We start from the raw sequence: 27,337 nt of genomic DNA, 5'->3' as shown, positions 1-27,337 counted from the left end.
TGCCTGCCAGAGCCAGGGCACTGCTGCCTCCCAGCCGTCGCCCGGCAACCACTCACCACTCGGATGGGCCAGGGACTGCTGGGTGGAGAGAGGGGACGGGTGGGTGGGTACTGCTGGGTCCTGGGAAAGGAGGAACTCCTGGAGGGGAGGGGGCGGGCTAGATTCCTAGATCTTAAGGTACGTGTATGGCTTGCAGGGATAACAGAGCAGCAGGGAGTATTTTGGGAAATAGGGAGTATTTGGGAAATAGGGAGCAGAAACCCTCTTCTCTCAAGGCTCCTAAATGGTCCTTCAGCACCTGGGTGCCCTCTCTCCGACCCGCAGGCCCACGGGAGCCTGAGCTCCGCCTCCCCAGGGCGCGGAAGCTGGCGAAGCCCCAGGGATTCCCATTTATAGCTTGGTTTCCACTCAGCTCAGTCCCTCCAGGACTCGGGCTGAGCAAGTTTCTTCCATTCCCTTCTCTCCTCCCTCCACCCCCTTCTCCTCCTCCTTCTCCTTCTTTTCTTCCTCCTCATTCCCGCCTCCCCTTCAACCTCAGCAGGGTGCAGGTGTCCAACTCGAACAAGGGCCCCAACTTGGACTCAGATGTTCCCACTCTCAGACCCCCTGATAATGCAGGGGCGCCCGCCTGCTGCGCGGACAGCTACCCTGAGCATCCGTAGCCGTCCGCACACAAGGCGCGGGAGTTTCTCAATGGGAAGAGGCCGGGACTCTAGGAGGCGGGGCGAATAGGATTCCTCCCGCCTAGTGGGTCCCTCGCAGTCCTAGGGTTGCAACCCTTGAGCGGTAGAGAACACCGGAGACTGCGGATGAGCCAGATTTCGGGGACATAAAATCTTCCAGCCCGGAGAGAATTGTGTGCAGAGAGGGGCTCCAGTCCAGCGTGGTGTGAGAGGCGTGCTATCAAGAAAGAAGTTGGAGGGGAACCAGTGCAACCCTAACTCTGCGAGATCTTGGGGTACACACACTCGGGATGCTGGCCTCCGCCCTCCTCGTTTTCCTTTGCTGTTTCAAAGGACATGCAGGTACATCTCTCCCTCCCCCGGAGGGCTCAGGGAACTTTAGAGAGGGTTATTTGTCCATTACAGCCCTGTTTGGGAGAAGGAGACTAAGGGATCCTAATCCTAGGTGTGAGGGAGTGCTGTAGAAGCCAGGGCTTCTGAGTCTGACGAAGTGGGGCTTTGGAGATTGGACCCCCTGAGTCTTGCATAAGATCATTTCTTTTCTAAGCTCAGCTGTACCTCTTCTCCTAGGCTCATCGCCCCATTTCCTACAACAGCCAGAGGACATGGTGGTGCTGTTGGGGGAGGAAGCCCGGCTGCCCTGCGCTCTGGGCGCGTACAGGGGGCTCGTGCAGTGGACTAAGGATGGGCTGGCTCTAGGGGGCGAAAGAGACCTTCCAGGTGAGCTGGTCTCTGCTCAGGCTGCTGTGCACGGGCTGCACTGATTTCAACTTTGGAGAGTGACAGACTCCTGACAATCTTTGGGAATCCTGAGTTTTAAACTAATTGCCTTTGAAGAGATGCGATTCCTTGTGTTTGGAGATTATCATCTTTATTCTGTAACTGTATGCACACCTTGCCAGTGATTATAGACAGTCACAAAGCTAATGCACAAGTCTGTGAGCTCCTTAGAAGCCCCGCCCCTTTTTACTTGTATCTAATTTTTGTTTGCTGGTTTGTTCTGTTGCTTGAGTTGGGGTCTCCTTCTGCAACCCAGGCTGGTCTTAAACTTGAGATCCTCCTGCCTCAGCCTTTTGAGTACTGGAATTACAAGCTCAACTTAATTTTGATGGGAATTGTTTTCTTGTATTCTTTTCTGATTTTTTCACTCCCAAATTTGTGACGACTCTAATTTGTCAGGAGTCTTAGTATCTCTCTGGACTCAGCACCCGCGCCCCGCCCCGCCCCCCCCCCCCCATCCGTTATTGGTTTGGTTTGGTTTTTGAGACTAGATCTCTCTATGTAATCCTGGGCAGCCTGAACTCCCTATGCAGAACAGGCTGGCCTCAACCTTAAAGAGATCGGCCTGCCTCATACTCCTGAATGCTGGGATTTAGAGGTGTGTTTCATCACACCCTGAACATGCTTTTTAATAGTGTTTTAGCAGGGAATGTGTGGCTCTTTCCCTGCTCCCTGAGGTGGGTGCCCGAAGACGAAGACGTGAGACCAGGAGCTCAGGATTATGTATGGTCTCCTCTGTCTCCAGGGTGGTCCCGGTACTGGATATCGGGGAATTCAGCCAGTGGCCAGCATGACCTCCACATTAAGCCTGTGGAATTGGAAGATGAGGCATCGTATGAGTGCCAGGCTTCGCAAGCAGGTCTCCGATCACGACCAGCCCAACTGCACGTGATGGGTGAGGATCCAACCCATTTGCACTGTGGGAGCTGGGGGTGAGAAGTTGGAACAGCAGAGTCCAGGAACCCTAGGGGAGTGGGGGGGGGTGGAGCTGATAGAGATTCAGTTCTGACCCAGATCTACTATGCAGTCCCCCCAGAAGCTCCCCAGGTACTAGGCGGCCCCTCTGTGTCTCTGGTTGCTGGAGTTCCTGGAAATCTGACCTGTCGGAGTCGTGGGGATTCACGACCTGCCCCTGAACTACTGTGGTTCCGAGATGGGATCCGGCTGGATGGGAGCAGCTTCCACCAGGTTGGGTCTAAATCTCTTTGTCATTCTTGTTCATTATTGAGACTCAGCAACCACTCCAACTACTGGCTTACCTAGGGGGAAATGGCAGCCATTCAGCGTTGACATGTGATTCAGGTCAAGAGCCAGACTTCCTGGCTCAGTCATTTGCTAACTACTTGCTTTTACATACAGTGATTAACCTCTTTGTCCCTCAGTTTCCTTATCTGTACAATAGGAAAAATAGTAGCATTAATCACCTCATAGGATAGTATAGAGAATTAAATAAAACATGTGAGTGACTAAAAGTATCCAAGATAGTTCTTATGTAAGTTATAGATGAAAAAATTAGTGTGAGGTGTGGTAATAATACACACCTGTATTATAATAATATAATAATACACACTGTGTATAATACACACCCCAGCACTCAGGAGACTAAGACAGGAGGATGAGGAGTCCCAGCCTCCACTCCATAGTGACACTCTGACCAAAAGAGAAAAGAAAAATAATTATTGTGCATTTATCACCTCTAGACCACGCTGAAGGACAAGGCCACTGGAACAGTGGAAAACACCTTATTCCTGACCCCTTCCAGTCATGATGATGGTGCCACCTTGATCTGCAGAGCGCGAAGCCAGGCCCTGCCCACAGGGAGGGACACAGCTGTTACACTGAGCCTTCAGTGTGAGTGCAATTGGTCCTGGAAAGACCAGGGGTGGGTCTGAACTCCTGCGTGTGATAAAGGAAGGAGAGAGCAGGGGGATGGCACGCTGGGGTATTGGGAACTGAAAGCCCAGCTTCTGCCTCAGAAGGAAAAGAGAGCTAGCGATCCACACCCAACTCTCACAGATCCCCCAATGGTGACTCTGTCTGCTGAGCCCCAGACTGTGCAGGAGGGAGAGAAGGTGACTTTCCTGTGTCAAGCCACTGCCCAGCCTCCTGTCACTGGCTACAGGTGAGGGAAAATGTAACTTGTCTCTAGCAGTTGAGGAGAGCTAGGACGACATTAATAACGTCCCTGTCTCCGCAGGTGGGCGAAGGGGGGATCCCCGGTGCTTGGGGCACGTGGGCCAAGGTTGGAGGTCGTTGCAGATGCCACTTTCCTGACTGAGCCGGTGTCCTGCGAGGTCAGCAACGCGGTCGGAAGCGCCAACCGCAGCACCGCGCTGGAAGTGTTGTGTGAGAAGGGGCGAGGCCGTGGGTGTAGCCGAGGTGGGCGTGGCCTACAAGAAGGCGGGGCTAGGACAGGTGTAGAACTGGGTTTGGCGGTGTTACAAGATCGAAGCGAAGCGGGGTGGGGGCGGGGCTTGTGGGCGTGGACATTTAGTGGTAGGTGTTGCTAGAGACTTACACTTGGACCTACTAGTGTTTTAGAAAAGCAGATCCTGGGTCAGGGGCTCATTCCACCTCACTCCGCTCTCTCCTCCAGATGGACCCATTCTGCAGGCAAAACCTAAGTCCGTGTCCGTGGACGTGGGGAAAGATGCCTCCTTCAGCTGTGTCTGGCGCGGGAACCCACTTCCACGGATAACCTGGACCCGCATGGGTGGCTCTCAGGTGGAGTCCGCTCTGGGGCTTGTGACAGTAGCTGAAACTGGACGGAGCTTCCTCTCCGAGGCTTGTCTCTGATGCCCCTTCCCTGTGCTAGGTGCTGAGCTCCGGGCCCACGCTGCGGCTTCCGTCCGTGGCACTGGAGGATGCGGGCGACTATGTATGCAGGGCTGAGCCGAGGAGAACGGGTCTGGGAGGCGGCAAAGCGCAGGCGAGGCTGACTGTGAACGGTGAGGGAACCCGAGGGTCGTGGGCAGGGGGTGGGAGGAGAAGGTGGTGGGCGTTGAAAGGAAGTTATAGGGACTAGGATTGGAGCTGGACTTGTTGAAGAAGAGGCAGGCCTATTCTGGTAAGTAGAGAAGCGTGGCTTTTTTTTTTTTTTTTTTTTTTAATGAAATTACAGTGCCTGGGGCTGACCTAGCTTTATTCAGAATTAGTTTTGGAGAGGTCGAGGCCTGTGTCTAATGGTCCATAGTTTCCATTCCAGCACCCCCTGTAGTGACAGCCCTGCAACCTGCACCAGCCTTTCTGAGGGGTCCTGCTCGCCTCCAGTGTGTGGTGTTTGCCTCCCCTGCCCCAGACTCGGTGGTAAGGAAAGGACCTTCACCTCCATGACACACCAGCCCTCCCACACCTGGCACTGACACCCCCCCCCCACGTCCCACCAGCCCCTCTGTTCTTTCCCAGGCTCCTCACTGACTTTGAATTTTTCTCCTCCCCCACCCCCAACCTGGCTCTTAGGTTTGGTCTTGGGACGAGGGCTTCTTGGAGGCAGGCTCACTGGGCAGGTTCCTAGTGGAAGCCTTCCCAGCCCCGGAAGTGGAGGGGGGACAGGGCCCTGGCCTTATTTCTGTGCTACACATTTCCGGAACCCAGGAGTCCGACTTTACCACCGGCTTCAACTGCAGTGCCCGCAACCGGCTAGGAGAGGGACGAGTCCAGATCCACTTGGGCCGTAGAGGTGAGTTACTGACCCAAAGACCCCTAAACCTGACCACTCCAAACCCCACAAACACAGCGGTTCCTAGGACTGAAGCTACCAAACTATAAAGCTCCTTAAATGCAGACTCCCCAAACCTAGCGAATCTCAAAACTAGTTTAGGACAGTGAGGTGGCTCAGCAGGTAAAAACACTTGCCACTGAGTCTGATGGCCAGTGTTCAGCACTCAGAACCCATGTGGTAAGAGAGAACCAATAACCCAAAGCTGTTCTCTGACCTCCATTCCTATACCCCAACACATATACATACATACAATAGCATTTAAAATATAATAAAAACAAAACAAAAACAAAAAAAAGCCCTATGAATTTCTTGAATCATAGGACCACCAAATCAATAATTCTTTCATGTACAGAACCCTAAATGGAGACACCATTCCATACTAGGAATCTACAAATATGGGAAATTGTGCAATAAAAGACTCTCAAGTTCTAAGCATCCCTACAGTTATGTTGTTTGCTTACATTTCTCTCTCTCTCTCTCTCTCTCTCTCTCTCTCTCTCTCTCTCTCTCTCTCTGTTTGTTTATGTGGAGGGTCATGTTCCTGCCTCAGTGAACATGTGGAGGCCAGAGGATAACTTGTGGGAGTCAGTTCTCTCTTTTCATTATGTGAATCCCCAGGATGGAATCCACCGTAACCCAGGGCACTAGACTTGATAGTAATCACCTTTATACATTGAGCCATCTTGGCAGCCTTGTTTGTTATTGGAGTTTTGTTTTTGTTTTTGAGACAGAGTCTCAGATTGATCAAGTTTTGTTTTTGAGACAGAGTCTCAGATTGATCAAGCTGGTCTTCAATTACTGGCAATCCCCCTGTGTGACTTGCCAAGGGATTTTTAATTCATATTTTTAATTCACATACTCTCAAGCTTCGAGTCCCCAAATTCATGGGTCCTCAGACACCAGACAGCACACTTACAAATCTGGGGAAATCCCAAGATTAGCAGCCTTTTGAACCCAGGGATCCCAAACCCAAGCCCTGAGCCCCTGTTTCCTTGCTACCCCTGTCTTTGAATCAACCTTCTCAGGACACCCTATCTGTGCCTTACAGACTAACTGCCCACTGTACACACCCCGTCTGCTCCCTACAGGCTAGCTGCCCACACTATATACACACTATCTGCTCCCTACAGACTAGCTGCCCACTGTACACACCCCATCTGCTCCCTACAGACTAGCTGCCCACTATACACACCCCATCTGCTCCCTACAGACTAGCTGCCCACTGTACACACCCCATCTGCTCCCTACAGGCTAGCTGCCCACTGTACACACCCCGTCTGCTCCCTACAGACTAGCTGCCCACACTATATACACACTATCTGCTCCCTACAGACTTGCTGCCCACTGTACACACCCCATCTGCTCCCTACAGACTTGCTGCCCACTGTACACACCCCATCTGCTCCCTACAGACTAGCTGCCCACTGTACACACCCCATCTGCTCCCTACAGGCTAGCTGCCCACACTGTATACACCCCATCTGCTCCCTACAGACTTTCTGCCCACTGTACACACCCCATCTGCTCCCTACAGACTAGCTGCCCACTGTACACACCCCATCTGCTCCCTACAGGCTAGCTGCCCACACTGTATACACACCATCTGCTCCCTACAGACTTGCTGCCCACTGTACACACCCCATCTGCTCCCTACAGGCTAGCTGCCCACACTGTATACACACCATCTGCTCCCTACAGACTTGCTGCCCACTGTACACACCCCATCTGCTCCCTATAGACTTGCTGCCTACTGTCCGGATTGTGGCTGGTGCAGCATCTGCAGCCACCTCTCTCCTTATGGTCATCACTGGAGTGGTCCTCTGCTGCTGGCGCCATGGCAAGTATCAGTGCCTTGAACTTGCCTCAGTCCCAACCCTACTCCTCTCCATCCCCTGTCCAGGCCCATCCCCTTGATTGACACCCTTGACTGACAGCCTTGGGACCTGGCTCCAATTCCTGGCTCCCAATGCTTGCATGGGCTCATCTTATCCCTAGTCCTGCTCAGTTTCCTCAGGGTCACCCCAGCTCCGTCCCATCTCTCCCAGGCTGGAGTTCTCCATGGTTCCCAACCTTTGTAGCACACTTTGTTCAGTTAGCTCTGTTTTACGTACTGGTCACTTCCCCCTTACCAATGAATGCCTCTCACGTCCTGGGCCTCAGGCTCTCTCTCTAAGCAAAAGAACTTGGTCCGGATCCCAGGAAGCAGCGAGGGTTCCAGTTCACGTGGCCCTGAGGAGGAGACAGGCAGCAGTGAGGACCGGGTAAGATTCTGGGCCTCCACATTCCCAATGTACTCCCAGACCAACATAATAACCCAGTCCAACCCACCCTCAAACTCAAGTATGGCCCTAGGCTTTTTGTTGTTGTTTGAATCAGGGTTTTTCTATGTAGCCCTGGCTGTTCTGGAACTAGCTATGTAGACCAGGCTGGCTTCCAAATTAGATATCCTCCTGCCACTGCTTCCTGAGTGCTGAGAGTAAAGGCATGTACCATTATAACCAGCTTGGCCCCAGTCTTAAACATGATGACCCCAGATCCACAGTATCCTCACAATTGCAAGTGTGTTTCTCCACAGTTATCCTTGTGGCTCAATGTGCTCTCACAGCCTTCCTTGTTGTTAAGTCTAGCCTTCAGCTCTCTTCTCTAAGAAGGCCATGAAAGACTAGGAACTGGCAGAGGGATAGATCAGATGATCTTCTGACCATGGCTTATCACTATACCCCACCCCCATTCCAGGGTCCCATTGTGCACACCGACCACAGTGATTTGGTTCTTGAGGAAAAAGAGGCTCTGGAGACAAAGGTGAGTGTTGGGGGAGGAGCTCACTCCCAGAACAGCTCTATGGAGACAGGGTCTCCCTGTAGCTGGCTTTGGACGCTGCACAGTCTTTCTCCTGAAGCCAGCCACTGGATTGCTGCGGTTGCAAGCTTCAGACCTGAACACATTTGGCAGCTTCTCTGCTTCTCTTCTCCTTTTAACTCCATCACCTTAAGACCTTTGCCGGGCGGTGGTGGGACAGGCCTTTGCAGAGGCAAGAGGATCTTTGAGTGACAGGCCAACCTGGTCTACAGAGTGAGTTTCAGGACAGCCAGGCTACTCAGAGAGACCCTGTCTCAATAAAGATAAATTAATAAACAAACTAACAAATAATATATAATATAATATAATATAATATAATATAATATAATATAATATAATAAAACTGAATCAAAAGGGCAAACAAGTGAGGGAGAGATGGGTCATCAGGTAAAGGCATTTGCCAAGCTTTATGACCTGAGTTGATTATGATATGGTGGAAGGACAGCCAGGGATACACAGAGAAGCCTTGTCATTAGCCTCCCTCACCCCCCCCCCCCAAAAAGACCTGCCTTTAACTGCACTCTCACCTCCTGGGCCAGCTCACCAGCTGCAACATCAGCTTCTGTTGTTGATTCATTTTGCCTTGGATTCTTCTTTCCCCATCTGCCATGTTTTATGCCTCTAAGTCTCTCTTTGTTCAGCTGCTACCTTCCAGACATCCTTTCACGATGTCCCACCCTACCCTCAAAGACATCCCTACTTTGGAATTCTGTCTTAGGACAGACACATTGATTTCAGCCCTGGTTCCCATTCTAAACCCCCCCCCCCCCCCGTCCTGACTTTTCCTTCGGACAGACTCTCGAGCATCCCAGGAGGGCCTCAAATGGAGTCTGTAGCCAGGATTGATCATAAGCTCCTGGCTGTCCTCCCAAGTGCTGGGATTAAAGGCTTGTGCCTCCACATTGACTCTGTGTAGTACTGGGAATCAAACCAAGGGCCTTGAGCAAGCTAGACAAGTGCTCTACTGACCGAATTACATCCCTAATCCTAGCTAAAACTTTCTTGTCTATACTTAAGTGTGTTTTTCTCTTGACCTGAAAGCCACTCTTCCTTTCGCCCTCCCTCCCTCCCTCCCTCCCTCCCTCTCCCATCCTCATCTTCCTTCCTCCCCAATTTCAGTCTGACCTCACTTGTTCTAGGAAGCCAGCACCACGCCACCATCTCCATGCTGGTCTATAGCTCTCTGTCTGTGAGTCTCTGGCTCTGCTCTTTGGCTTTCTGCCTCCATGCCTATCTCTAGATCTAGCTGTAGCTCTGTGTGTCTTTCCACCCATGATCCTTACCTCTCTACACACATTCCTTACCAAGTCTCATTTGTTCCTCAGGATCCAACCAACGGTTACTACAGGGTTCGAGGGGTCAGTGTGAGCCTTAGCCTTGGGGAAGCTCCTGGAGGAGGCCTCTTCTTGCCACCGCCCTCTCCGATCGGTCTCCCAGGGACTCCTACTTACTATGACTTCAAGCCACATCTGGACTTAGTCCCTCCCTGCAGACTGTACAGAGCGAGGGCAGGTTATCTTACCACCCCCCATCCCCGTGCCTTCACCAGCTACATGAAACCCACATCCTTTGGACCCCCAGAATTGAGCTCTGGAACTCCCCCCTTCCCGTATGCTACCTTGTCTCCACCCAGCCACCAGCGTCTCCAGACTCATGTGTGAATCCATCTCTCCAAGTGAAGGGTCTTGGAATCTTCTGTTTGCCATATAGTGTGTTGTCCAGATTTCTGGGGAGTCAGAACAAGTTGATGACCAACCCCTCCAAAACTGAACATTGAAGGAGGGAAAGATCATTACAAGCATCAGGACTGTTGGTGTACACTCAGTTCAGCCAAAGTGGATTCTCCAAGTGGGAGCAATATGGCCGCTTTCCCATGAGAAAGACATTCAAGATGGTGACTAAATGACTAAATACTTTGCAGAGGGACAAAGATGGGAACTAGGGATATGGATGGAAGTAGTAGAGAAGATATATGACCATCTGCATCAAGAGAAAGGATAACATAAGACAAATCAAGATGAAAGAAATAATCCACACCCCCCCCCCCACCGCGTCCTGGCCAATAAGTATAGCCTACATGGCTGTTCATTATCTGGGAACCAAAATGGCCACTATCTTGACTCCTTCCTTAAAGATACAGAAAGAATTGAATCCAAGGAATGGGGTAGGGTGGAAATAGAAGAAATGAAGGGGACTCTTGGGCTAAGAATACTTATGTTTAATAATAAAAGGGGGAGGCAAAGACGCAAATGTGCTTGTGAAAGACCTCCGTGGGGATACCCCCACCCGAGTCACGAGATAGCGCGCACACCCAAGGAATCATGAGAGACCGTCTTGATGCAAACACACAAGGTAGTTTAATGACGGAGCTCCAGGCGACACGTATCTCACGCAGGAGATAGAGGAATCGACCACGAGGCTCAAAAGTTAGGGGTTTATATAGGAAAAGAGTGGGGGTAGGGGAAGAATTGGCATGGTTTCACACAATTGGACAGTTTAAACATCAGCAAACTGTATGTGCAGAGCAAGGTAACAGCAGAGCATCTGGTTAACATTTAACCCATGTCAGAAGGGCGGGAGATAGGGAGACGCCGGGCCAGTCCGGACATCCTGGTATGTCTTCCCTGTCTTTTATGGCTAGCCAGTTCCTGGATGACTTTACAGCCTTTGTTTTTGCCCTAGGCCCAAAGGCCCTCCTAACTAACTGACACAAGCCACATGAGTCATGGACCTTGAATTTTAATTTTCTTTCACTTGGAGGAGTCTCCTGGTGTTTTCCATGAATGAAGAGGCCCACAAAGGTTGTATTGTATCTAGTCCTCCCTCGCCTCTCATGCATTGGGTGGCAGTAGCGATGATGTCCTAAGTCCTTCCTTAGCCCCTTGCTACTGGCTTACTGCTGTAGGTTCTCTCTCTCTCTCTCTCTCTCTCTCTCTCTCTCTCTGTATTTTAAGATCTGTTATTTTTATTTTACTTGTGTGGGTGTTTTGCCTGCATGTGTTACTGTATACTATATACATTCCTGGTCCCTGAGACCAGAACAGAGGGATGGGTCCCCTAAGACTGGAGTTATAGACAGTGTGGGTGTTGGGAATTGAACCCGGGTCTTCTGAGAGAGCGGCCAGTGCTTTTCATCACTGAGCCTTCTCTCAGCAGTTAGCCTGGAACTCTTGATCTTGCTGCCTCAGGCCCTCTGGGATTACAGGTGCACATCACCATTCCACTTTAAACTCTTTTAATAATACACCACTACCTCACCCCACCCACATCCACAGAGATGCACACACACACAAAGCAGAAAGACAGACAAATGTGGGCAGGTCCACACCATACAGATGCACACACACACACACACACACACACACACACACATCTGGGCTGCTTCGGGGGGGGGGATTAGAATATTGTACACTCACTTAAGATAAAACAGTGAACCCTTTAGGCAGAAGACTTGAGGTGGCCCTTAGAAAGGGTGAGAATGGGGGACTCCACACAGTGGTCCTCAGGTGCTGGTCTTGGAAGGCTATGGTATCCAGCACCTGACCCGAGTCATCTGTAAAGAAAGGGTTTAGTCATGGATTTTTGGAGGGAGTATTTGAAGATCCAGACACCTGGCAATCAGGGCAGGAAGGCTTCCTAGGTTTGAGGAAGCAAGGGTGGGAGACTTGGCCTCCGGTCCTGAGACAGAAGAGGCCTGGAAGGGAGCAGATTTACCTAGCTGTAGCTGTGTTTTGTCTTTTGAGACTGGGTTGCATGTAGGTAGGCTAGCTTCAAACTCCTATCCTCCCGCCCCCTCCTCTCAGGTGCCGGGATTACAGGCTTTCCTAGTACACTCCCTAAATTCTTGACTGGGAAAATTCGGAGGTCTATATTCCTGGGACCTCAAGAGAGGGATTTATGGAAGACCCCCACCCCCATGGATTCTGGCATCCTTGGAGGAGGACAAAGCTGATGCTGGGTGTCTGCGTTTGCCAGAAGAGAAGGCCAAGGATGAAAGTCCAGAAAACGGCTACGCCCAGGACTGAACCTAGTGACTCGGTCTTCACGCGGACAGTGACACCTGGAATCTTGAGGGGCTGGGACTTGGAGCAGGCTCCCTCCCGGGGTTCCGGAGCCTCTCAGTGCGCAGAGCCGCCACGCTATTGTCCTGGCTGGGAAGGCGGGGCCGGCGCGGGGCGGGGCTGGCGGCGCCGGCGCAGCCCGGGGGCGGCGGGAGGAGGAGGCGGCGGTGGCGCTGGGAGCTCCTGTCACCGCTGGGGCCGGGTAGGGCCGGGCGGGAGCGCAGGGGACGTGAGGGCCCGAGGCCCGGACATGGGGCCCACCAGCCCCGCCGCTCGCGGTCAGGGTCGCCGCTGGCGACCGCCGCCGCTGCCGCTGTTGCTGCCACTGTCATTGCTGCTTCTGCGCGCGCAGCTCGCCGTCGGGAACCTGGCTGTTGGGAGCCCCAGCGCGGCCGAGGTGAGGCCCGGCCGGGTCCTGGGGATGGGGAAGGGGCGGGACCGGGCCTCGACCTGGACGCGGGACGGCCACCGCAGTCCTTTTGGCCAGGTGGCCTGCCCCACGCGATCCGAACTGTAGATTTTCCTAGGTTCCTCCATCGTCTGACGTCCCTGCCCCCTCCCACCCGCATCGTCGGACCTGGCTCTTTCCAAGAGCCTCTGGTCCAAGAAATCCAGAGCACCCCTAGACGACAAAGCCCCAAGACCTGCCCACCTAAGCGTAGGACGCACCAGGCAGTAGGCGCTTGGCTCTAAGAACCCAGGTCCCTTGTATTATCTGGACCCACATGAACCCCCTGCCCTCAAACATCCAGTAGTCCGGGCCTCCACCCACTACTCAATCCGGATATAGCTCCTCTAGTCCTTAAAGGTCTGATGTGCAGGCCTGCTGGGAAGCTGGGCCCTGTCGTCTTTGCACCCCCTCAGTGGGAACCTGAACTGGGGATGGAGGGAGGAGGGGCCAGAACGCCTGGGTTCGCCCCCCGCCTCCCCCAACACGATTCAAGTTTAACCCCTTCAGGCTTCAGACCCAAGCCGCTGGGGCGGGGGCGGAGCCTGTCTTCTCAGCAACAAGGCCGCGAGAAACGGGGCGGGGGGGTGGGGACCCAGGTCACCATAGCAACGGGAGAGCTGGGGCGCTCCAGCCCCACGGGATTTGTTTCCCGGGGAACGGTCTCTCCACTCAGAAGGTGCTTAGAAGGAGCTGGTGCTAGAGATAGGGGCAGGAGCCCTATCTGGGTTTTAGGGAGCAAAGAACCAGACAACACAGATGACATCGTTGCCCTGGCTCCTCACTGCCCCATCTGCCTTCATTCCCAGGCTCCGGGGTCGGCTCAAGTGGCTGGACTATGTGGGCGTCTAACCCTTCACCGGGACCTGCGCACCGGCCGCTGGGAACCAGACCCACAGCGATCACGACGCTGTCTTCTGGACCCGCAGCGCGTGCTGGAGTACTGCAGACAGGTGGGCGGGACCCCACGGGGAGAGGCGTGGTCAATGAGAAAGTGGATCCAAGCTGGGGCGGGGTCGCCCTTGAGGAAGCTGGACTTGGCAGAGTCTAGGGAGATGAGAGAATCTGTAAAGCCAGGGAAAGCTTGGGGGTCTGTGGTCAGTGAAGAGGCCCCTCCTAAAGGGCCAGCGCAAACCTATTTTGAGAAATTAGGGGCCGCGGGGCGGCGGTGGAGACTGAAAAAAAAAAAACCCAACAACACCCCCCCACACCCCCCATGGACTAATCAAGGTCGCCTGAAGAGTGGCATGGTTTAGGAATCTATGGATCCGTTTAGAAAAAGTGGGAGTGTAAGTGGGCGTGGCCGAAAGAGAGGCAAGGCTTAGATCAAGAGACCTTTTAAACCAACAAGATTCAGTAAGTGATGGAGCCCAATGAGAGTGGCTGCCTGCCTAAGAGACGTGCAATGAAAAGGCGGGGCTAATACAAAGAAGAGTTACTTAGTAGCTAAACAGAGAAAGGCAGGAAGTGAAAGAGCAAGAAACCTGATTGCCGAGCAGGGTTGCCTTCAAACGTGGGCTCAGAGAAGTTGAGTTTGGCATGTCAAAGCCTGAGGACCTTTATCAAGGCCTCGTGAGAATGGTGAACTTAAGGGAGACCACTAGGGTATGACCAGTGGACCCGAAGCTTAGCATCTGAGGCTTACAAATTAACCTGTTAGTTCTATAGACAAGAGACGAAGGCCCAGGGATGTCCTTAGGAACCAAGACACGTAAAAAGGAACTGCTCAAGCTGAGATTAGTGACATGGGCCCATAATCCCAGTTATTGGAAAGGCTGAGGTAGAAGGATCACAAATTAAAGGCCCTCGTAAGCTACAGAATGAGTTCAAGACCAGTTTAGGAAATGTAAGGAGACCTGGTCTCAAAATAAAAAGTAAAAAGAGGGCTGGACATGTAGGAGTTTGGTGGTAGAGCATGGCTTTGGCATGTACAAGGCTCTGGGTTCAATCCCCAGTACTGCTGCCAAATGAGAGATGCAGAGGGTGGGGGTCAGCCAGTAGGTTGATCCCCCCCCCACCTCCTCCCACACACATTGTGTCCTACAGATGTACCCCGAGCTGCACATAGCACGCGTGGAGCAGGCTGCACAGGCCATCCCGATGGAGCGCTGGTGTGGGGGTACCCGGAGTGGCAGATGCGCCCACCCCCACCATGAGGTTGTGCCCTTCCATTGCCTGCGTGAGTCACCCGCTGGGGGGTGGGGTGGGAACTGAGGTGAAGTGGGAGTCTACCAGAGATGACTTTGGTCTACATTTGAAGTCTGGGTGATGGGCTGAGAAAGCTATGAATGCCTGGCCTCTGAGGTGGGCAGGCCTGGGTGATGATTCTGGTGATGATTCTGGTGTCTCCCATTCCCCAGCTGGCGAATTCGTGAGTGAAGCCCTGCTAGTGCCCGAAGGCTGTCGGTTCTTGCACCAGGAGCGTATGGACCAGTGTGAGAGTTCAACCAGGAGGCATCAGGAGGCTCAGGAGGTCAGGGCCTTGTCCTGCCTGTTTCCTAACCCTAGGACCTGGGAATCTAGGCCCTTCCTTCCAGAACCCAAGCGTTCAAACTGGGATGTAGGCAATCCATTCCTCAGCCACTCCTAGAGCCCAGCTTCCAGGCTTTTCTGCCCACACTCTCCAACCAGGTCCTCCTGGCCTCCTCTTCCTGCAGGCCTGCAGCTCTCAGGGCCTCATCCTGCATGGCTCTGGCATGCTTTTGCCCTGTGGCTCTGATCGGTTCCGAGGTGTGGAGTATGTATGCTGTCCACCTCCTGCAACTCCCAACCCATCTGGGATGGCAGCTGGGTGAGTGACAGAGACTCTTTCTGTACCCACCCCCCTTACCCCCAAGGCTCTAGAGGCCGGGCATGGAAGCCTGGGAGCCTCTCTGGAGATCTTACTGGCTGAGTCTTCTGCTCCTTCAGTGACCCCTCTACCCGGTCCTGGCCCCTGGGGGGCAGAGCAGAGGGAGGTGAGGATGAAGAGGAGGTGGAATCTTTCCCTCAGCCAGTAGACGATTACTTCGTAGAGCCCCCTCAGGCTGAAGAAGAAGAGGAAGAGGAGGAAGAAAGGGCCCCACCTCCCAGCTCCCACACCCCTGTCATGGTTAGCAGAGGTGAGGCAGCCTCCTCTGCCCCCTCCCTCTTCAGCATTTGTGGTTTGGGTATTTGGGGGGGTATTGGGGTGCCTTTAGGAGTGACCTAGTGGGAAGGGGCACAGCTGGGGGGAATGGAAGAGATAGCTGTGGCTTTGGATATGGTAGATTAGTCTGTGAAGAATGGAGGGGGAGATGCCTCAAAAAGGGATGCCCGGAAGAGGGGTCATTTGACAGACGTTGCTTTGAAGATGACATGATGGATTCCATAGCTTTGCAAACACTGGTTAGGCCTGGGACCATGATGCCAGGCAACAACCGCGGCTAAACTGGATGCATGCTGGTATCTAGTGCATCCTGGGCAATGCACTTCTCAGGGAGGGAAAGTGACCTGCCTGCCTGACCCCTTGTCTTGCAGTCACTCCCACCCCAAGGCCTACTGATGGTGTGGATGTTTACTTTGGCATGCCTGGGGAAATCGGCGAGCATGAGGGTTTCCTGAGGGCCAAGATGGACCTGGAGGAGCGTAGGATGCGCCAGATTAATGAGGTGATGAGACCAGGAAACCAGCATTCCCGCAGGATTCCATAAACACAGGGAAATTCTTTATTGACGCTCCCTCTAAGGATAACCAAGCATCCTTCGACCTGAGCCCACACTCAGGCAATGGATTACTGATCTGCCTTGCAGACCACTGAAATGCCACCGGATTCCATAGGCACTCTGGTCTATGGCACAATCCACTTTAAATTCCATTGGAGCTGGTTGGGTGTAATATCAGATGCCTTAATCTGGATGCTTGAGAGGCTAAGGCAAGAGGATTGGAAGGCTAAGGCCAGCCTCAAATATATAATGACTTTGAGACCAGCCTGGCTACATGAGAACCTGTCTCTAAAGAAATAAAACAATAAATAAACCCTCTGGTTATTCCCTCTTGGGAACCCGAAGTTCAGCGGTATTAGGTCATCTTCGACCTCTTAGACCTTGGAGATGAGTAGGGGGACTCCCTGTATGGAGCAAGATAGATCATGGGATCCTGAAGTGTCCCCATCCACCCCTAGGTGATGCGTGAATGGGCCATGGCTGACAGCCAATCTAAGAACCTGCCAAAGGCGGACAGGCAGGCCCTGAATGAGGTAGGACTCCTTCCTCCTCCCTCCTCCCTCCTCCCTCCTCCCTCCTCCCTGACTCTCCCTCATGCCCCGCCCACTACTGGGGGCCACTCCGTCCATTTCGGTTCCTTTCAACTCACCTGTTCCCTCCCAGTCCCACCCTTACATTTGGCACTGCCTCTACTCAGAATGGAGCCCAGGGCTTGGTGCATGCTGCTGAGCCAGCACTGCCCCCTGGAGGCTGGCTTTGGAATCCTCTCTCAAACAGGGAGTCATGGCCAGTCCTTTCTCTGAAGTTTTTCCATCAAAGCTAGCCCCACTCCCACCCCCGCTGTAGTTGGTTCTGTCCTTCTGGTCCCTCTCTAACAAACCCAGCTTCCTAACTCTTGGCCCCACTTACCTGTGGTTGGTTGCCTTTTTGAGACCCTACCTATGTAGAATCCTCTTGATCAGCCTCCAGTCCTGAGTCTCACTCCATTACCGTTGTGGAGGCTCAGCCTGTCTTTTGGGTTGGAGCAGCCCAAGCCTGCCTTCTCTTTAACTGACCATTTCTGCTTTTAGATTGCTCCCACCTAAGTAGAGCCTACACCCTCAGGCTAGGGCCCCGCCCCCAACTCTACCTGACCCTGCAGCCCATCCCTTCCATTGAGCCTCCCATCCCAGATTGCCGCTGTCCGGAGGAAGACCCACTGAAGCCCACCCTCTTTGTTCTAGATTCACATCTATTCAGGTTTTCACCCACCTGCTCTCTTTCCTACTTCTGCACCTCTCCCTAGCACTTCCAGTCCATTCTGCAGACCCTGGAAGAACAAGTGTCTGGTGAACGGCAACGCCTGGTGGAGACCCACGCCACCAGAGTCATCGCTCTGATCAACGACCAGCGCCGAGCAGCCCTGGAAGGTTTCCTGGCAGCCTTACAGGGCGATCCGCCTCAGGTATGGGAAGGTAGGGGTGGGGCAAACACCAGTTGAGAAGGATGAGGATCAGCCTGGGACAGCCTTGGTCCCTTCCACAGGCTGAGCGAGTTCTGATGGCCCTGAGGCGCTACCTGCGCGCCGAGCAGAAAGAGCAGAGGCACACTCTGAGGCACTACCAGCACGTGGCCGCAGTGGATCCTGAGAAGGCCCAGCAGATGCGCTTTCAGGTACCACATGCTTCCGGTCCCCGGATGCTAACCCAGCCTCCTCTCTTCCGCCCACCCGCTCCCCCTCTAAGAAATGTTCCGTGTATGAGTGTTTTGCTTGTGTATCTGTTTACCACATGCATGCCTGGTCTGTGAAGAGGCCAGAAGAGGGTGTTGAGTCTCCTAGAAGTGGAGTCACAGACTTGTAAGCCATGTGGATGCTGGGAACTAAACCTGGGTCCTCTGGAAGAGCAGCAAGTGCTCTTAATGGCTAAGCCATCTCTCCAGGCCCCAGGTTCTTTTCTTGACCCTCATTTTCAGTTTAGAACCCTTCACTATGCCTGGAACATCCCCTTTGTGTCCCTAAACCCTTTCCAGTCCCTCCATTCTTATCCCTCAAATCCCAACTTCTTTTTTTAAGATTTATTTATTTATTTACTGTATATGAGTACACTGTCACTCTCTTCAGACACACCAGAAAAGGGCATCAGATCCCATTACAGATGGTTGTGAGCCACCATGTGGGGTTATTGGGAATAGAACTCAGCACTTCTGGGAGAGCAGTCAGTGTTCTTAACTGCTGAGCCATCTCTCCAACCCCAAATCCCAGCTTCTTGATGCTGGAAAACTGCCCCTAAAGCATGCACAAGCACCCACACACGCGCACTCACACGTGCGCGTGAGCACACACCTATCATACTGTTCTTTTGACTCCCTTCTTGCCCTCAGGATTCCCACTTCCTGTCCCTTGGAATCCTATTTCCTGTCTCTTGGATTCCTGTTTCCTAGCCCTTGGATTTTACGTCCTTTCCCCAGAAACCTTTCCCTTGCTCCTGGAGTTTGTCCCTCAGCATTCCTCCCTAGCCCTGTTTTCCCTAGAACCTCTGCTGCATGCACTAAGATTCCATCTACTTCTGGTTTCTTGGACATTCTCATTTGTTCCTCAGATGCTCTCCTCTGTGCTCCTGAATAGCAAGCCTTGCCCAGGAATCAGACTCCTTTGTGAATCCTCTGGACCGAGTCCTGCCTCCCCCACAGCCCCACATGTGTTCCTCCAGCCCTGCTTTCTCCCTCTGACCCATGAGTTTACTTTCTCCATTGGTACCATCTCTCTCTCTCTCTCTCTCTCTCTCTCTCTCTCTCTCTCTCCCTCTCTCCTTTGTTTTTGCTTTTGGAGAGAGGGTCTCACTACTCACTATATAGTAATCCTGTTTGCCCCTGGAGCTTGCTATGTAGACCAGACTGTCCTTGAACTTACAGAGATCTACCTCTGCTTCCCAAACACTGCTATTAAAGGCACGCACCATCACACCCAGCTCTCTCTCTCTCTCTCTCTCTCTCTCTTTCCATATATATATATATATATATATATATATATATATATATATATTCTTTTTTCCTTTTTCTTTGTATCCTACCATCATCTTGCCTCCAGTACTGTTTTCCTCTGTCCAAGCCTTGAACCCCTCGTCTTGTACACATCTCCTCTTCCTTTTCTCTGCATCCCATTTCTCCTGCCTTAGCTTCCTTCCCCTGTGGCTGGGTGTCTGACCCTTATGCCCTACTTCCTGTTCGTGCTCCATGTTCCATTTCCACAGCGCCCGTTGAGTTCCCCTTTCATCCCGTTCTTCTCCAGCCCATGCTGCCTGCTTCATCCCTCATGCTCACTCCCCCACAGGTCCAGACCCACCTTCAGGTGATCGAAGAGCGAATGAATCAGAGCCTGGGGCTGCTCGACCAGAACCCTCACCTGGCTCAGGAGCTGCGGCCACAGATCCGTAAGTGCCTGTTACTTTTGTCCTGAACTTCAGAGCTCCAAGGGCAGACTTTGACGCCCAACCCTCAACCCATCCTTCACTTAAATCACCCTAGAACTTGGTAGTTCAAATTAAGAGTCAATTCTTTTTCAATTAATTTGAATCATTTTCCTCTGTCTGGTCTGGATTGGTTTTCTTTGGTGGTATGGCTAGTAGTCAATTAATTGTACAGATTAATTTAAGCAGTGGTTTGTTTTTGTTGTTTGTTTCTTTGTTTCTTTGTTTAGAGATAGGGTCTTACTTTGCAGCACTGACTAGTCTGAAACTCACTATGTTAGATCAGGCTAGCCTTGAACTTTGAGCAATCCTTCCTGCTTCTGCCTTCCAAGTGCTGGGGTTATAGGCTTGTGCCCCAACACCTGGCAAGATTTTTTAAAATTAATTAGTTAGTTAATTAATTAATTAATTAATTTTTTAATGGCACCAGGGATGAAGCTAGGACTGCACACGGATAGGCAAGTGCCTTACCATCCCCACATCCCCAGCCTTTGGCTTCTTAAGACAAGATTTTGCTCTGTAACTGAGGCTGGCCTGGAACCACGTAGCTCAGGCCAGCTCTCAAATTCACAGTCCTCCAGTCTCTGTTTCCCCAGTGTCAGGATACAGCCATACATTGGCCCTACTCTCCTCCAAAAAAAATGTGTAGTGCCAAGTGTGGTGGTACATAGCATTAATCCCACACTTGGAAAGCAGAGGCAGGCAGGTCTCTGAGTTTGAGGCTAGCCTGGTCTACAGAGCCAGTTCCAGGACAGCCAGGGATACACAGAGAAACCCTGTCTCAAAAGAAAAGAAAAGAAAAGAAAAGAAAAGAAAAGAAAAGAAAAGAAAAGAAAAGAAGAGAAAAGAAAAAAAATTGGGTACTACTGGGGATCGAACCCAGAACCTTTTATATGCTAGCTGTGTGCATCACTGAACTACACCCCTGGGCTATTGAGCCCAGGTTTTACTGGTTAGAAGGAGTCACAAGTGAAATCGGGATTCAACAGAGGGAGCCTACACAAGAGAGAGAAGACCGGAAAATGTTAGCCTGCGTAGCCCCGCCCCCTACTGTGACTTCCTTCCAATCAGTCCCTGCCTAGCTCCTACTGCAGGTCCAGCCTCCAATCCTTCCTGCTGGAGCACCTTGCGGTCTCTGCTGTCTCTCTAATCTCCCATCCATCCCGCTGTGAGGGTCCCTGCCCTTACCCCCGATGTAGTCTTCGCACACTCAACCGCCTTAGCCATCTTTCTGTGTGTGCCCTCAGAGGAGCTTCTCCTTGCTGAACACTTGGGTCCCAGTGAACTGGACGCCTCTGTGCCCGGGAGCAGCAGTGAGGACAAAGGTAGCCTCCAGCCTCCCGAATCCAAGGACGGTGAGTGAATACCGAATCCCGCCCACCTTTGAGAGTCAAGCCTCTTTCCCTTTCCTTTGCAATGTCAGATTCCTTGGCCAGAAGGAAGAAGCTGTTGGGAGCCCAGGGCTTTGTGCATGCTAAGCTAGAGAAGAGTCCTTCCGTTCAGCGCTAGTCCTAGTATTCTTTTTCCTCCCCGCCAACCCCTTTTATTCATTTATTTATTTTAGACAGTCTAAGTAGCCCTGGCAGGCCTTGAACTCAACATCCTGAGTAGCTCAGATTACAGGGTCTCACTCTGTAGTTCAGGCTAGCCTAGAATTCACTATTTAGCCTCAGGTGGCCTCAGACTGGTGATCTTCTTGTCGTAGCTTTCCAAGTGCTGAGATAAGAGAAGTGTGAACTATCATACCCAGCATACAACCTTCTTTCTAATTCTCTAAGGTCTGGGGGAGTCTGTGCCACCACAACAGGTGGGAAGGAATAAGGAGGGATACGGGGGGGGGGGGGTATTGGGCTTCTGTGAGGTTCTTGGTTCTGGTGGGGTTCTCTCCCCTTCTTGCTCTTCACCGTTTCGCCTTTCATCTTGTCTCCTCTGCTGGCAGATCCCCCAGTGACCCTTCCAAAAGGTAAGTGTCACACACCCCGGTCATCAAATCCCTCTGAACCCTAAACCACGAAGGGAAAGGGCTGCGTATAGCAGGAAACCCAGGGCTCCTGGAGAGGAGTCCAGTGCCCATTCTGATGTGACTTGGGTGGGCTAGGGTCCACAGATCAAGAGTCATCCTCCTCTGGGAGAGAGAAGCTAACTCCACTGGAGCAGTATGAGCAAAAGGTAAGTGAGTGGGCGTCCGGACCCTGGGAGGAGGGGAGGTTCTGGAGGCTTGGATCCCTCAGCTTCAGGAAAGAGCTTGCTGGGGACATGGACTTAGTGTTGGGCTGCGAGGTACTCGTCTAAGCCCCGGGGTCCGTGACATCTGCCATCTCCTGCTTCCCCAGGTGAATGCATCCGCCCCGAGGGGGTTTCCCTTCCACTCGTCAGATATCCAGCGGGATGAACTGGTAAGAAGAGGCAGATCTGGGGGCGAGGTCAGAGGTTGGCATCCAGGCTGTAACCTCCAAAGCCGCAGTGCCCTGGATCCTGGTGAGCCTCAAAGATACTCTTGGTCCGGTCTCCTTTCTCCCCAGGCTCCTTCCGGGACTGGAGTGTCCCGAGAGGCCTTGTCAGGTCTGCTGATCATGGGAGCTGGAGGAGGCTCCCTCATTGTCCTATCCTTGCTGCTTCTGCGCAAGAAGAAACCCTATGGGACTATCAGCCATGGAGTGGTGGAGGTGAGGGGCAGACATCGCGGTGAGGGGCGGAGTTAAAAGTAGCCCTGCCCCCATGCATTGAGCACTCCCCTGGCCCTGTTGCAGGTGGACCCCATGCTGACCCTGGAGGAGCAGCAGCTCCGGGAACTTCAGAGGCATGGCTATGAGAACCCCACCTACCGCTTCCTGGAAGAACGACCTTGACCCCTACCCTAGCTGCCTTCAGCTGAGCCCTACTGCCCTTCTTCCGGCCCCCCAAACCCAACTCCCAGCTTCCGGTGGGGGAGGGAGATCTTGACAAATTCATTCTTGTTTCCCCTTCCTAGTTCCAAATTCCACACCCTTAGAAATCCCCAGCTCCTGTCCCACAAAGGACCTCTTCACCTTAATTTATTTTACGTTAATTTATTGCTCCTTAAGGTGACCTGGGTCCCAGGTATGTATGTCACTCCCTGGAATTCACCATCCCACGTTTCTTCACTAACATCCCAATAAAGTCCTCTTTCCCACCCGGCCATCCCGTGTTTCTGTTGGAGAAACTGTGTGTAAGCAAGCTGGACTTCTCAGCCCAGGATTCCTGCAAGTCTTAAAACTGAGTGAAGGGTGGGTGTGGTGGCACAAAACTTTAATCCCAGCATGCAGGAGGCGGAGGCAGGCAGATGGATTTCTGTGAGTTCGAGACCAGTCTGGACTTCGGTCTACAAAAGAGTTCAGAACAGCCTAGAATCAAAACAAAACAACGCTGAGCCGTTTTGATTAAAACGCCTTTAATCCCAGCACTTGGGAGGCAGAGGCAGGAGGATTTTTGAGTTCGAAGCCATCCTGATCTTCAGAGTGAGTTCCAGGACAGTCAGGGCTACACAGAAAAACTCTGTCTTGAAAAACAAAACAAAACAACAACAACAAAAACAACAATCAAAACAAAACAAAAACCCACCACCACCACCAACAAAAAACCTGGAACGAACCTGAGTGAGGGTGCTTTAAGTCTGGGTGGGGCCTGGTGGGAAGGATTACTGGATAGGGGGCGGGGCCCAGAGGCAGAGCATTTTTTGCCCGTCTGGGAGCTTTCCGTGGTGCTGAATGGGTCGCTCCTCCAATCGACTACCATCCTCCAGCCCTTCCCCCTTCTCTCTGCTCTCTTTTTATCCCTAAACTTTAAAAATAAATAAATACATTTTTAAAAAGTACTGGAACAGGGCGGGTAATGCGTGCCACGCTGTGGGAGTGGAAGTCAGAAGATAACGTGCAGGAATTGCTTTCCCCCGTGTGGTCCTGGGGATACAACTCGGGTTGCTTGGAGGCAATACCCTTGACCCAATAAGTTATCTCAAACGTCCTTCTCCAGCCTTCTGTTTACCGTCAACACCACACCACTGCAACCTTTCAGCCTTGGGAATGAAGGACTGGGCATACATGTATGCTTGTTTTCTTTTTAAAAATGTGTTTTGTGTGTTTGTTTTGTTTTATTCTTGAGACATGGTTTTAAAATATAGCCCTGACTGTCATAGAACTCACTTGGTAAACCAGGCTGGCCTCAAACACACCAGACCTTCTTTCTTTTGCCTCCTAAGCGGACTTTGCAAGGTCTAGCTATCTATGCTAGTCGTATACTCTGCCACTGGGCCACATTCCCAGTCCCCGGTGATACCGTATCAGTGTCCCACAGAAAGACACCTAATACCAGCAGCACCGTGTGAACTCTCACATTCCGTCTGTGACATGTCAGGGTCATGCTGTCACCTATTCCAAGGTAAGACAGGCTTCTCCACATGCTGTTACTATCTGGTTAGCAGGGCTATCCGGTTTTTGTTCAGGGAATTTTTAAACATTGGGGAGAGACTAGGAAATACAGCTCAGCCCCTCAGTGCTCACCAAGCATGCACAAAGCCCTGAGCTCAGTCTTCCTTGCTGTATAAAGTGGACGTGGTGGCACCTGCCTGCAATCCCAGCACTCAAGAGGTGGAAGATTACAAGTTCGAGGTCAGTGGTGGACAGAGCTCAGTGGGTAAAGATGCTTGCCCGTCAGCCTGACGTTTTCTCCCCCAGAGCTATGTAGCAGAATCAGGTGGCTTTTAACACCCCAACTCCTCAACACAGGTGGACACAGATAAGTACCTACACAATACATGCATGCATACATACACACATGCATGCATGCATTCATACATACATACGTACATACATAAACGCAATAGCAAGAAGACATTCAAGATGGCCCACACTTTTGGTCCCAGCACTTTGAAGGCAAAGGCAGGAGTTCTATGTAAGTTGGAGGCCTACATAGCTCAAGGTCAGCCAGGGCTTTGTGGTGAGACTCGATCTCCATCAAAACAAGAAAGAATTTCAAAGTCAACCTCAGCTGCATAGCAACTTCCAGGCCAATTCAGAGTACATGACACCCAAGATAAGTACATAAGTATTTTAAAAGATTTATTTATTTGAATATTGCTTGTATGCATCCTTGGCCTTCGTGTTTGTGTGCAGACCACATTTGTGCCTGCTGCCAGCCAGCAGAGGTAAAAAAAAAACACTGCATCCCCTGGAACTGGAGTCATATAAAAGCTATGGTCCACCGTGTGAGTGCTGGGTCATGAACCCAGGTCCTCTGCAAGAGCAGCCAGTGGTCTTAACTGCTGAGCCGTCTCTTTAAACCCAAAGAAAGTTTTCTTTTCTTCTTTTTTTTTTGAAAAAAAAAAAAAACCAAATCTTTATTGTATATAAATATATAAAATCACCCAAGATGTTATCTTTCATTTGCCCATCTTCATCCTCCTCTGATATAGAGGACATTATTACACCTTATTAGAACTTCACCCAGATGTCCAGACAATGCCCCATCTTATGTAGTCTGCTGTATTTGCTAGCTGCATGCTCATGTAGCCATCAATGGAGACCAGGTAGCCCTTGGACTCCATGCCCACTTAAGTTTCACCATCACTGGCTTTTCAGTCCATCGAGAAAAGGCTTGGGATTGAGGGATAAATTTATCGTGAACACCTGAAAGCACTGCACCCCACTAGTCGTCGACCCCGCCGCTGCCTGCCCCTCGTGACTGGCGCAGCTGCTGCTACACAGAACCCAAGAAAGTTTTCTTTAGGTTCAATGTCATTCTCTACTATGTAATGAGTTTGATAACAGCCTGGATGTCATGAGACCCTATCTTAACACACACAAAAAACAAACCATGTTTTGGAAACAAACATTCATGGTGCTCTCTCTGTGCCAGAAAATTGCTCCATTTGAGGAAGGAAGGGAGGGAGGGAGAGAGGGATGGAAGGAGGGAGGGGAGGAGGGAGGGAGGGAGGGAGGGAGGAAGGAAGGAAGGAAGGAAGGAAGGAAGGAAGGAAGGAAGGAAGGAAGGAAGGTGCGTGCATGGCCAAGGCTTTTTCTTTTCCTTGGCTTGCTGGAGTTCACTTCCTAACATAACTTCCCAGCAGATGGCAGCCATGCACCAAACTCTAACATTGGTGAGTCACGATCTTCTGACAGATGGCCTAGAGAGAGGTGGGGGCGGAGGGGAGGAGTACCTATTTCTGACTCTCCCAAAGGCCTTATAAGCTAGCAGAGGCTTATAAGCCTCTGCTATATCCACATCAACACAGGTCACATATCACACACACACACACACACACACACACACACACACACACACACACACACACACACACAGAGTGTGAAGTGAATGAGTGAGTGTTGGACACCCTCCCAGTCCATTAGAGCACCAGGTTTGTACTGTCGTCTGACAGTGGTTGTACATTTATCACACTCAGAGCAGGTAGATGCACATTCTCCTAATGCCAGAATGGAGAAAACTCATGATCATCCAGGATTTAATAAACTTTACATTTTAAGTCGGGGGTGGTGGTGCACAGTTTTGATCTCAGCACTTGGGAGGCAGAGGTAGGTGGATCTTTGCATTCAAGGCCAGCCTGGTCTACAGAGATAGTTCTAGGACAGCCAAGGCTACATAGTAAGACCCCGTCTCTAATTAACTAACTAACTAACTAACTAATTAATTAATTATTAACTTTACATTCTAATGGCAATGCTTGATCTTTTTTTTTTTTTTTTTTTTTTTTTTTTTTTTTTACTCTGTGTGTATGCATGAGAAAGTCAGCTTTCTCCTTCCTTGCTGTTTGTGGTACTCAAAGTCATCAAACTTGGCGACAAGCCCCTTTACTGGCTGAGCCATTTCACCAGCCCTGTCTTTATCACCTGTCTGTCTGTCTATCTGTCTATTTAGCTATTTCTGAGACAGAGTCTTACTATGTAGTCCAGGCTGGCCTTGAACTCACAGAGATCTGCTTGTCTTTGTTTCCTGAGTGCTAGAATCAAAGACATGTGCTACCACATTGGGCCTGTCTATTAGTTTTAAAATACTGTAATTAGGAGGTGGAGAGATGGCTCAGAAGTTAAGAGCAATTTTTGCTCTTCTACAAGACTTCCGGTTTGGTTCTAAACACCCATGTTAGGCAACTCACAGCCACCTGTAACTCCAGCTCCTGGGGTTCAGATGCCCTCTTCCAGCCTCCATGGGCACCCATACTCTCTCACTCACATTTTTAAAATTTAAATTCTAAAGCGATACCATCATTAAGATATCTTGCCATTGTTCTCCTGATGCTTCATGCCCCTAAAACAGCCTTCTTTTTACACTGAAAATGATTTTGTGTGTGTGTGTGGGGGGGGGGGCGGAGCATAGCTCCCTAAACTATATCACACCGGCTGTACAGGGAATTCCTAATTGCAGGTAAGTTGTACATGAAGTCCAGCACATTCATATGAATTCATGAGCCATCTGCTACAGTGTCACCACATCTAGGACCACACAAACTGGTGTGAGGCAGCTGCCATGAGAGACAACACTTGGCCCTGCTATCTCTGTCCCCCCTGACCCCCTTCCAGTTTCCTTTCCTAACCTCCTGAACTTCTGATCCTCCTGCCACAGCCTCCCAAAAGTTGGGAGAATAGGATTGTACCTCCACACCCAACCTGGCCATGTGACTTT

The 27,337-nt window shown here is 51.4% G+C and overlaps 2 protein-coding genes, 1 long non-coding RNA gene and 1 pseudogene across 4 annotated transcripts; 2 read left to right on the top strand and 2 right to left on the bottom strand.

The window, feature by feature from the left end:
* The first annotated feature begins 307 nt into the window (after positions 1–307).
* Kirrel2 (kirre like nephrin family adhesion molecule 2) lies at positions 308–10,057 on the top strand. Its single transcript, NM_172898.3, has 15 exons — positions 308–1,025; positions 1,254–1,403; positions 2,209–2,358; positions 2,491–2,651; positions 3,164–3,314; positions 3,480–3,585; positions 3,661–3,809; positions 4,060–4,187; positions 4,279–4,411; positions 4,669–4,769; positions 4,923–5,142; positions 6,923–7,021; positions 7,345–7,445; positions 7,921–7,986; positions 9,369–10,057. The coding sequence occupies exons 1-15, from the start codon at positions 974–976 to the stop codon at positions 9,702–9,704; spliced, it is 2,103 nt and encodes a 700-aa protein (NP_766486.1). The 5' UTR covers positions 308–973; the 3' UTR covers positions 9,705–10,057.
* On the bottom strand, positions 1,938–7,377 carry Gm45979. 2 transcript variants are annotated; one of them, XR_003946733.1, is made up of 3 exons: positions 7,314–7,377; positions 2,564–2,722; positions 1,938–2,271 (listed from the first exon to the last, which is right to left on the bottom strand). It is a non-coding gene; the product is annotated as a predicted gene, 45979 (long non-coding RNA). The 2 variants fall into 2 exon arrangements; XR_001778076.2 differs by lacking the exon at positions 7,314–7,377 and adding an exon at positions 3,050–3,122.
* Positions 10,058–12,240: 2,183 nt separating the features above from the next.
* Positions 12,241–22,843, top strand: Aplp1 (amyloid beta (A4) precursor-like protein 1). Its single transcript, NM_007467.3, has 17 exons — positions 12,241–12,501; positions 13,362–13,505; positions 14,599–14,731; positions 14,913–15,025; positions 15,210–15,343; positions 15,463–15,653; positions 16,051–16,181; positions 16,694–16,768; positions 17,521–17,679; positions 17,760–17,888; positions 19,546–19,645; positions 20,929–21,036; positions 21,621–21,644; positions 21,780–21,850; positions 22,015–22,077; positions 22,204–22,347; positions 22,432–22,843. Exons 1-17 carry the CDS (start codon positions 12,355–12,357, stop codon positions 22,528–22,530), a joined length of 1,965 nt encoding a protein of 654 aa, NP_031493.2. The 5' UTR covers positions 12,241–12,354; the 3' UTR covers positions 22,531–22,843.
* A 2,132-nt stretch (positions 22,844–24,975) lies between these two features.
* Positions 24,976–27,110, bottom strand: Gm30646 (annotated as a pseudogene).
* Between the last annotated feature and the right edge of the window lie 227 nt (positions 27,111–27,337).

Source organism: Mus musculus, chromosome 7, assembly GCF_000001635.26.
Source record: "Mus musculus strain C57BL/6J chromosome 7, GRCm38.p6 C57BL/6J".
Classification (NCBI taxonomy): domain Eukaryota; kingdom Metazoa; phylum Chordata; class Mammalia; order Rodentia; family Muridae; genus Mus; species Mus musculus.
This window is presented reverse-complemented; position numbering and strand designations above follow the sequence as displayed.

Bases quoted from the DNA above. Each gene is read 5' to 3' on its own strand.
- Kirrel2 (NM_172898.3), top strand. From the start codon at position 974: ATGCTGGCCTCCGCCCTCCTCGTTTTCCTTTGCTGTTTCAAAGGACAT. The intron at 4,188-4,278 runs GTGGAGTCCGCT...TCCCTGTGCTAG, and splicing joins CCCGCATGGGTGGCTCTCAG to GTGCTGAGCTCCGGGCCCAC. The intron at 7,022-7,344 runs GCAAGTATCAGT...CCTGGGCCTCAG, and splicing joins CCTCTGCTGCTGGCGCCATG to GCTCTCTCTCTAAGCAAAAG.
- Aplp1 (NM_007467.3), top strand. From the start codon at position 12,355: ATGGGGCCCACCAGCCCCGCCGCTCGCGGTCAGGGTCGCCGCTGGCGA. The intron at 14,732-14,912 runs GTGAGTCACCCG...CCCATTCCCCAG, and splicing joins TGTGCCCTTCCATTGCCTGC to CTGGCGAATTCGTGAGTGAA. The intron at 15,654-16,050 runs GTGAGGCAGCCT...CTTGTCTTGCAG, and splicing joins CCCTGTCATGGTTAGCAGAG to TCACTCCCACCCCAAGGCCT.